Source organism: Fundulus heteroclitus, chromosome 1 (assembly GCF_011125445.2).
Source record: "Fundulus heteroclitus isolate FHET01 chromosome 1, MU-UCD_Fhet_4.1, whole genome shotgun sequence".
NCBI lineage: Eukaryota > Metazoa > Chordata > Actinopteri > Cyprinodontiformes > Fundulidae > Fundulus > Fundulus heteroclitus.
The window spans coordinates 6,327,512-6,337,452 of record NC_046361.1 but is presented as its reverse complement, the minus strand read 5'-3'; the positions used below and the strand labels follow the sequence as shown (position 1 = coordinate 6,337,452).

At 45.9% G+C, this 9,941-nt stretch overlaps 1 protein-coding gene across 1 annotated transcript in view; it reads right to left on the bottom strand.

The window, feature by feature from the left end:
* Window positions 1-824: 824 nt before the first annotated feature.
* The window catches only part of LOC105934233 (copine-9), a 131,598-nt gene continuing 122,481 nt past the window's right edge, over window positions 825-9,941 (bottom strand). Inside the window, 2 exon segments of the mRNA XM_036124875.1 lie at window positions 825-2,556; window positions 2,558-2,698. Of these exon segments, the coding sequence (XP_035980768.1) occupies window positions 2,476-2,556; window positions 2,558-2,698 (222 nt within the window). The 3' untranslated portion in view covers window positions 825-2,475.

Below are 9,941 nucleotides of genomic sequence, written 5' to 3'. Positions count from 1 at the left end.
CAGGCACTCTACAAAGCTGGTCCTTATGGCAAATTTCCGATAAGTAGTCTTAAGACTCTCCACTCTTATACAAGAGGACTCAGCAAACATGTGGGAGAAGGTTCCCTGGTCAGATGAGACCAAATCTGATTCTATATATCAATTAAGGAGAATAACACTACACCTTAAACACAACATCCCCCTCTTGAAACATCTTGGGGGCAGCATAATGTTGTGGGGATGCTTTTCTCCATAGGGGCTGTGAATCATGTTAGAGTTGACAAAAATAACCTGCTGCTGTAATTTTGTCAAGGATGTTTCTACAATATATTGATTTAGGGGGTTGAATACAAAGAATGGCACTTTTTTTTTGGAACTTTGTAAAAAGTGAACCTTTGCTACTTTGTGCTGGTCTGTCAGATAAAATCGTTGTAAGGTGACATGTTGTTAAACGGTTCAAGAGGAGTGGGAAATTCTGCATTGCACTGGTCATTTCATCAGAAAGACAGATGCAGAAGGCTGTCAGATGTCTAATTTAAGCAAATAAGTGAAAACATTTCTTATTACATATTTGCATATACAAATAAACATAACATCTTAATTGCTTCAAAAAATGTTTACAGTCAAAGAGACAGACATCTCAGTAGGGCGTTAAGCATCCTGTAAATTCATTGACGTTCAGAGGAATCCATACATTTCAGTTTTCATGTCCCTTCAAGATATCAAAAAAATACAATTTCACAGGATTCTGCAAAACACAGAGCAACTATGAAATCTACACATGAAAGTTTCCAAAGACAAAAAGGAAATGCATATATATATATATATATATATATATATATATATATATGCATTTTTTAGAGGGGCAGGGCAATCATTATTATTATAATAATTATTATACTGTTATGCATTTTTCCCAACATGCAAAAACAAAACTCATGAAACAAATACTTTTTTAAAAAGTCCACATATGTACAAAGCGCACATAGAACACTTCTCTAAACCACCACAGTCAGACGTGACATTGACATCGACAGATTTCACACAGACATTTGCTTTTCTAGGTCTGTACATTGTACGCAGTTCTCGGTCATTGTCACATGTCAAATTTGGCTGGACGTGTTCATGCACGCATACTGTTTCAGATAGTATAGGGCTGTACAGCAGTCATGCATAATATAGATGTCCGGCTATACAAAGGGTGAACACTAGGTGGCAGCCTTTTCCCACTTTGTAAGCAGTTCCTCCCTGCAACTAAAATGTAAAGTAATAAGGAGCAGGACCGTACATGCATAAGGCAAACACTACGCTAGGAGTCAGTCGTATTGCTTTTCGTAGAATGTGCATTGATCCTAGATTAGCGTTATTTTTGATCCAAATATGCATACTTTTCAAACTAATGCAGGGACAGCACTGAGCTGCAGCCATCGCGGCATGCAGCCCCCTGAATACTCTGCTTCTTTTTCTCCTCTGGCATCAAACTAAACAAATCTCTAAACGCTTTATTTCTACCTCATTGCGTCCTTGAGCATACCTGTGTCACGTCTCCTCTCTCTCGTGCACCTGCACTTCCTCTCTTCCCTTCCGTTTTCTTCTCTCCCCCTGGCTCTTTTCCTTCCTTCCTTCCTCCCTCCCTCCCTCCCTCTTCCTCCACCTCTCTGCAGGACAGCTGGAGAGACTGGCATTTCTCTAACAGCAGGGGGGGAATCTGCACCCAGCCTCGACCCACGCTGGGCAAAGAGAGGGTGGGTGTGGTGTCGCAGACAGAGGCATGCATGTTTGAGCATGTGTGTGTGTGTATGTGTGTGTGTGTGTGTGTGTCTGTCTGCAACTGATGCAACACCTGACCCGACCCTCGCGATGGATCCGCCGACGCTCGTCTGCAACCTTCACAGGAGCAACTTAGGCTGCTTCAGACTAATTGCTCAGGAGTATAAATCACTCTGTGAGGTGAGAAATGACTTAAGCGAATTAGGGTTCAAACTTCTTATTGCCAGAGGCTGTTGCGAGACACCTTATAGCTCATCAAGGGCTCGGAATTGATTTAGCTTCAATTAAATACCAAATCGCACTCCTAATTGGACAAAATGTCAGAACCGGTTGCAGATAAATGTGTAAACCTTGTGCATTCGAGGTGTCTGATGAAGACCCGATGATGGGAATTGTGAGGCAAACACTAAACGTCCAGTTTTGAATGTCAGTTCCAGAAGGTTGCAGTCAAGGGGTCAGTCTCGCTGCTCTTCAGTAATGTAATTGAGAAGCAATAGAAGGAAGAGGAACAGATGAGTTACAGCAGCAGGTGAGTTGAGGATGAGTGCCCGCTGAGCAGATGGGATGTGTCTGTTTAGACTTACTCTGGATAAGAGAGCAAGAAGGGCAAATAGCAGCTTGATCCTTCCCTGTTTTTAAAGTGGCAAATAAATGTAAGATTAGGTAGCGATGAGAAGCCTAAGAAGGGGGGGGGGGGAGGGGAGACACATAAAGACGGAGAATATGTCAGGGGTGGGGGTGGTGGGGAGATGCTGAACTGCGCTGGTCAGATGTGCCGGTGCAGCTCTGGTAGGGGGGAGGTGGAGAGGGCCGGTCGCGGTTCGATTCCTCGGCTCTTCATGAATGACAGCAGCTGGTCGGGGATCTCAGCGAGGACATCCTTAGCCAGTCGGGCCATGCTGAGGACCTGGTTGCCGGATCTGTCGATGTAGTCTCTGAACGGAACAAACTAGAAGGAAGGAAAAAAATAAAATAAAACATCTATCATACAGTATGTAGCAAATATCACATTTTGTCACACTGCTACCACAAATTCCAATGTATATCATGTACATTTGCTGTCCTAGTTTAAAAGAAAAGAGTGTTGTGGTGGTGGGGTGGGGGTTCAGCTCAGCTGCAGAGGAGGGGTGATGCAGTGGATCAGTGGATATAGCAGGAGAGGCCGATTTGCACAGGCTGAAATCTGTTTCTGATCTTTCTCCCAGTCCTTATTTACAGTAGCTTGCTGTGGCCAACAGGCGGAGACCTGATGAGCTTCAGAAGTCTGGACATTGGGCACCGACCACAACCATCAAAATGCTTGTTTTTGCCAAAAAAACAAGAGCAATCAACTCTGCCAGAAGCTGCCTGAAGTTATCTGTGGGATGAAATTGAATAGCACATGATACAAGAGCGTAATCGTGACGTGGGAAGAAAATGATCCATTTGAAATGTGTTTTTGTAGATTAAAATCTTTGGTGGTGTGCATTTGTATTCAGACCCCATGAGTCAATACTGAGCTAAATTTTCACTACAAATTGAGTTTTACGTTGAGGTTGTAGAGTTTAATTTCAGTCTTCTGAATGACCTGTGAATGCTGAGATTGTTCCATGTGTTCAGGCTAAAATTATTGAAAGAATAAAGAGTAATAATGGTTACATTAAGACCATCTAAGACCCAGAACCAAACTCATTTGAAGGCCTACAATGAAAGCCTGAAACAGTTTGGACCTCCAGGCTGGGGTGTCAGAATAAGGTGAGGTTGTTCAATGTTTTTGTGCAGATATTGATAAAAATATTGTAATCCTCTAAATTATCAGGATCAGGGCTAAAAATGAAGCCTGTATTGTTCACTTTGTTAAGGTCATTATTTTCTTTTATTCCTTTGCAGAAGTAAATCAGCCATATAATCAACAAATAAATCAATACAAATTATATGCATGATTATAGAAAAGTGAGTGATTTTCCTAATGTAATGATTTTATAAGTCTTGCAATGATATATAAGATCCACTCTGCAGCAGGATCATGCTGTAATATAAACAGAGATAGGGGGGTACCTAATGGAGTAGGAGGGCAGTCTGACCAAAGCAATGATAAAAATGTATATGATGAAAGAGGATTTGTGATATGAAAGGATTCTTAATGCAATAAGTTGTATGGTTTATGAGCTGTGATGTAAGCAGACATCTCAGAGCAACATATGACATCAAGGCCTGATGGAAGTACTTTTTTCTTGAATATGAAGTAATTTTCACCATTGTGCAACAATTACTATGATGTGCAAGATTAATTCTATTAAAGAGAGTAATATGAGAAAATGATTTCTGCTTTGTCCAGAACTGATACAGTTTCCAAGAAGGTATTAACTTCAAGAGGAAAGGAGAAGCTGAAGGAGACAAGAGAAGCTCCTAGTCACCTACGGCCCAGATCTGCTCCCAGCTAAACCAATGGGGAGCAAAACTCAGACTAAGATTAGGAGAGCTGTCAACCCTGAAGAAGTTATCGCCTCCAAGGGCAGGAAAGCCAAAAAAAAGGTAGTGCAGTCAAATCTGACTAATCAGAGGCATTAACGCAAAAACAAATCAGTAAGCATTAAGTTTTGATGGGGAGGAGGTCGATCCCAGCTGCTGAAAAAGTGTATACAAAGGGACGTTTAAGAAGGATCAGGGTTGTTTCCTTTGGCCGGAGATCGAGTCAAGATTAGCGCAAGAAGAAGCTAGGAGGGGACTTGGAGCCACAGAAAGGACGGATGATACTGCCCTCCAGAAAGGATTTTTAAAGCTGTAGTTCCTGATTGAGTTCTTCTCTTTAGCAAATTTGGAAAAAACAACCCCAAAAACCTAAGACAGAGGGCTAGTGAGTAGAAAGAGCCATGGACATCTCAAGCCGTTCTGTCCTGCCCGAGTTACCAACCTTTAGTTAAGCCTCTGTCAAAAAGTTGTAAGAGTGGCTGCTTAGACTCAGCATCGTACTTTGTCCAACCGACACAATGCCAGTTTCTGTCAGCAAGGAAGTCGTGGTGCCTGACAGATAACATACTGTTAGTTAAAGGGTAACTCACACCAAAAGCAAATTTGTTGAAATCCTGCTTTTTTGTCTAAATCCATCTGTGTGGTGCCCTCTTTATGTTTAACAGGTGTACTCCATTTGAGTTTCAAAATAGTAGTTCCCACACGTCTGAAACGGAAGTGATCCACACCCCTAAACTGCCATGTCAGTAGGCAATCACAGTGTTAGGCAATGCCACGCAGCCACGATCATTATGGCATCCAGACAAACAAAAATAAAGTATATTGACACGCTTGACCAATGTGAAAGAGAACAATAATTCTACAAAATTGCTGCTGCTGGGATCGACCCGTATGAGCTAGAGAATGGAAAAATGTCAGACAACATGGCCAAACTGCCTACGATATGTTACTAAGACATAGTTATTTACTTAGTGAACACAAAGAGTGCCTATTGGATGAGCTTTGCTGGCGGAAATTAATGGATGCATACAATCAGTGTTTTAACTTTAGCTTTGTTAAGGACGTCCAAACTCTTCATGTAAATAACAAGGTTTGGATTACTGGCAAAGTAAATAATGACAATAACATGCACGTACATGTCCCTCCAAGCTTGCAGATACAGGCTTCATTTAACTAAGCTAAATGGCTAGTGCTACAGTAAATATCACTAAAGGTTCTCTCAGTATAGTAAAGTTGTTTAATGAGAGTACATGGGGTGCCTGATATTCAACCAAGCACAGTGTTGCATTTTAAAAAGATTATTTTAAAACAGATGAATAGTGACAAATTCAACAGGCAGGTCATTGTGGCTGGAGTCCTCTGAGTCTGGTTAGAGCAAGAGATTTGGGCGGAGGCATGAAAATGTACAGGTGATACTGGCAGAAATAGTCCAAAACAAAACCCAAATCATGAAAACTCATTGTACATGTATATACAAGCTTGGGGTTAACAACCAGGACATTGTTGTAAGGTGACGATGTAATCCTATAAGCCATTGTAATGCCAGTAACACATTATCAAAACTGATGACTAGGACCTTTTTGATTACATTCTGAATTGTGTCAATGGAACTAATGGTCAAAATATACAGTACAAGACTATGCAGGCAGAGTGAGTGTTCACCATGTTGAGGTTTAGCATAGCATCGCAAAGGTAACCACAGCGGAGACATCCTAAATCATGAACAAAATAGTTACCGGAATAAAAGTGATCGGAGCAGATTCTAGCGATTTTTGATGGCTGACGTCAGTAGCTCTGCCACTGTTGATAATAAAATGGGCTTTGTCTCGTACATGCCTCCGTAGTGAGTTGGAAAAATGAGCTTTGACTTGTTGAATACACACGAGGTGCCTTTCTCAGCTACCTAAGCAGGTAGCTGTAGCCTTACGCCAGGAGCAGATGTCTTCAGGTGGTGTCCAACCTTCACTGGGTGTTTCAGCCCTAAACCACAACACCCTCCAGTTGGTGGGCCCGCAGTGAGTGGCCAGCTCACTGCCCATCTGCTCCTGGCTTCCAGCTTTCCTCCTCTCTCTTGCTCCAAATCCAGCATGAGGCACGTTCCGCCTCCTCCCCCATCCGACGAGCTGCCTCCTTTTTACTCCGCTCATCCATGCCTATGGCAGAAAGGAAGTTCCACGCAGACCTTGCTGGAAAGCCCCTGCACCCTATCTCCACAGGGAAGACCCACGCCTACCAGCCTCTGTCTCGGCAGTCTTGGGCCAGCTGTTGATATTTTGCGGCCTTCCTTTCATGGGCCTCCTCGCACCCCTCCTCCCATGGTACTGTCAGTTCCACCAAGATTATCTTCCGCTCCTTGGATGACCACAGCACTATGTCCGGGCGGAGGGTTGTTTGCACCACCTCAGGAAACTGCAGCCTCTTCCCCACATCCACCCTCATCTCCCAGGAACTTGCGGCCTGGAGAATGCTAGTCCTTTTCCTCCTGGTGGACTGTGGTCTAGCAGCTCCTTCCTTGAGGAAGGTGATAGCTCTCTGTGCGGTCGTGTCGGCTGGCCTCTTCTTGACCCTCTCCCGCTCTATGGTGTCAGCCAATGAGAGGAGCACTTTGTCGTGGCGCCATCTATACCGCCCTTGGGTTAAGGATGTTTTACACCCGGACAGTATATGGGCCAAGGTCCCCCTCTTGCCACACAGCTTACAAAGTGGATCCTCTCTTAGACCCCATGTGTGGAGATGTACTGGGGAGGGGAGGGTATCATAAACAGACCGTAAAAGGAAGGAGATGCGATAGGGCTCCAGGCGCCACAGCTCCCTCCATGTGACTTTGCGCCTGGGCAAGTCCCATTTTGTCCAGGCTCCCTGGGAACCTTGCTGCACTGCTCTTGCTACTCGCTTCTCCTCCTCTCTGCTCCTCACTTCCATTTGCACCATGCCTCTCCTGGTTCCCGTGTTTGCACCTCCCCAGGTTTGGAACTGTGCAGAGCCGAGGCCTTGTCGGTGAATGCACTGGTTTCCCACTATGTCCCGCAACTTCAAGGAGCTGACTGCCTGGTCTACAGCTGCATTGGCAGCCCACTTGCGTCCAGATCTGGTTGTCATGCCAGCTTGACTGATGAGGTCATCGTTGGAATCCCTCAGACTTAGGACAACCCTGCATTTCGCCACCTTGTACTCCTCGACTACTGATGACAGGGGGAGTTGCAGTTGCCCCGACCTGATGTAAAGGCCCACTGATGAGAAGCTTGGGGGAATGCCTAGCCACCTCCGCAGGTGCTTGTTGGTCCTCCTCTCAATGAGCTCGACGGTGGTCATGGGAAACTCGTAGACTGTTAGTAGCCAAAGGAGCCTGGGCAAGAGGCCATGTTGATAAAGCCAGGTCTTGAACTTGCCCGGTAGCAAAGATTTGTCAATCTTCTTCAGCCACTCTTCAGTCTGCTTCACCGCCTCAGCTACGTTGGCACCATCCGTTAGTGACGCATTAAACCACTTTCCCAGGCATTTTACTGGATTGCCCTCGATGGGTGGGATGATCTCACCCTGGACTTGGAGACTGAACTTGCCGGTGACTCTGCCCTTCTTGATGACCATGCTCCTGGACTTCCTGGCCTTGAACAGCATCCCTGCCCAGGAGGCAACGCTGCCCAATGTATCCAGCACCCATCTTGCTTGGACATGCGTCACAGTAGTTACTGTGATGTCGTCCATAAACGCACGCAGTACTGGCTGCACAACACCAGATTCCAATCTAGGACCCCGGGTTATGCCCTCTGCAGCTGTTAGCAGTATGTTCATGCCCATAATGAACAAGATGGGGGAGATGGTGCACCCTGTTGGAATCCCCTTTTGGAGGTCCAGCCAGTTGGTGGTAAAAAGAGACGATGTAAATCTGAGTCGGAACCCGGCGAGGTAGTTTGAAATCAAGCCTCGGATTGTCTCAGGGATGAAATAATGGTCAAGTCCTTCTTGGATGAGATCATGTGGAATTGACCCATAAGCATTGGCTAGATCTAGCCAAATGACTGTTAGGTCGCTTTTCTTACGTTTTGCCTCATGGATCAGTTGCGTAATCATCGAGGTGTGTTCCAGACAGCCCGAAAAGCCTGGGATCCCACCTTTTTGGATGGAAGGGTTGATATAGTGGTTTTGCATCATGTAGGAGGTGATTCTTCGTGCCAGAACCGAGAAGAAGATCTTACACTCTACGTTCAGAAGAGAGATCGTCCTGAACTGGGAGATTGTGGATGACCCTTCCTCTTTCGGAACAAAGCATCCCTCGGCCAACTTCCAGCTGGGTGGGATTGTCCCCTTGGCCCAGATCTTCCTCATGGTTTTCCATAGCCTCTTGAGGAGCTTGGGGCATTTTTTGTATACTTTGTATGGTATACCACTTGGGCCAGGGGCAGCTGATGATTTGGCCTTGTGGACGACGTCCCGAACTTCTTGCCAGGTGGGTTCCTTCCCATTCAGCTCAATTGTTGGTTTCTCAGGCCTAGAGATATTGTGATTGGCCCCTAGACCCCGACTCCTGTTAGGGTCACCGTGGGCTTCAGCAAGGAACTCTTCAACCTCCATTTTTGTGCTGGAGAGTGAGCCAGATTTTTGTTGGCCTAGAAGAGACTTTGTGAAGCTGTATGGGTCCTTTATGAACTGAGATCTTCTCTTTTCTTTCTTCCGACGCTGCTTCCGGATGTTCTCTGCTCTTCTAACCCTGCACAGTTGTTCCCGGACCTTACTTGTCAGGTCTTTAATACCTTCCTTCTCGGTCGGTGAGCTGGTCTTGAACCGCTTGTTGAGGGCCTTTATCTCGCTTCTCAGGCGACGGATCTCCCTCTCCCTCCTGTTTGGCTGCTGCTGTAGTTGGCGCTGGCCTTTCCGCACCATAGTGCCAAACCGCTCCTTTGCGAGGTTGTATACTATGGTTGTCAGTGCATCGATCTTCCTATGAACTGAGCCTGATGCAGTTGCTTCCAGGATGCCATCAAGGTCATCATCTAACTGCATCCAAGCACTACTGTCTGCCATCTTTGGCCAGTTAATCCTCTCTCTCCTTGCTAATTGGATTGGGGTGGTTGGAGGGGTGTTCCTCTGAGTTGGTCTCTGGTGCTGAGGCAGTTCAGTTGCGGAGAGATCTTCAGCACTGTGGGGTGCTTCCTGGCTGGAGTTCTCCAACGTCTGACCAGACCCTGGGTCTGTGCGCTGCTCTTGAGCTGCTGGTGTTCTGCACTTGGACCTACTCTGGTGTTGCTTTAAACCTTTTGCTTTTGCAGATCTTCCCACAATGGCACCTAACAGTGTATTCCACTCCAGTCAATGTAGATTGCTTGAGCTTACTCGTAGTCATGTTCCTTGTCCTGGCCGATACCGGTGTGTCCGTCCTGTTGAGTCCCTCTTCCGCCCCCCCTCTCGGGTGACTCTGGGGGTATTGCTTATCTGATTCATTCGTAGCTTGGGTGGTGCCCTCTTACGAGTGCTGCGCACAGGGTTGCTAGCCCTGCGTGCCCGCACCAGTCTTTCCTGGAGGTCAGCTGTCTCTCCAGCGTCACCGACCTTTCTCGGTTGTCATCTAGTCTGGTTCCTAGACGTCACTGGTGACCCAGAGTTGACTTGTTGAATACACACGAGGTGCCTTTCTCAGCTACCTAAGCAGCAATCTTTCTATTAATTTTCAGGTTTGCTACACGCTCCCTGGAACACCAGGCACATTTTTCAAATATTAGATGTGGGCGGAGTAAGGCTCTGGT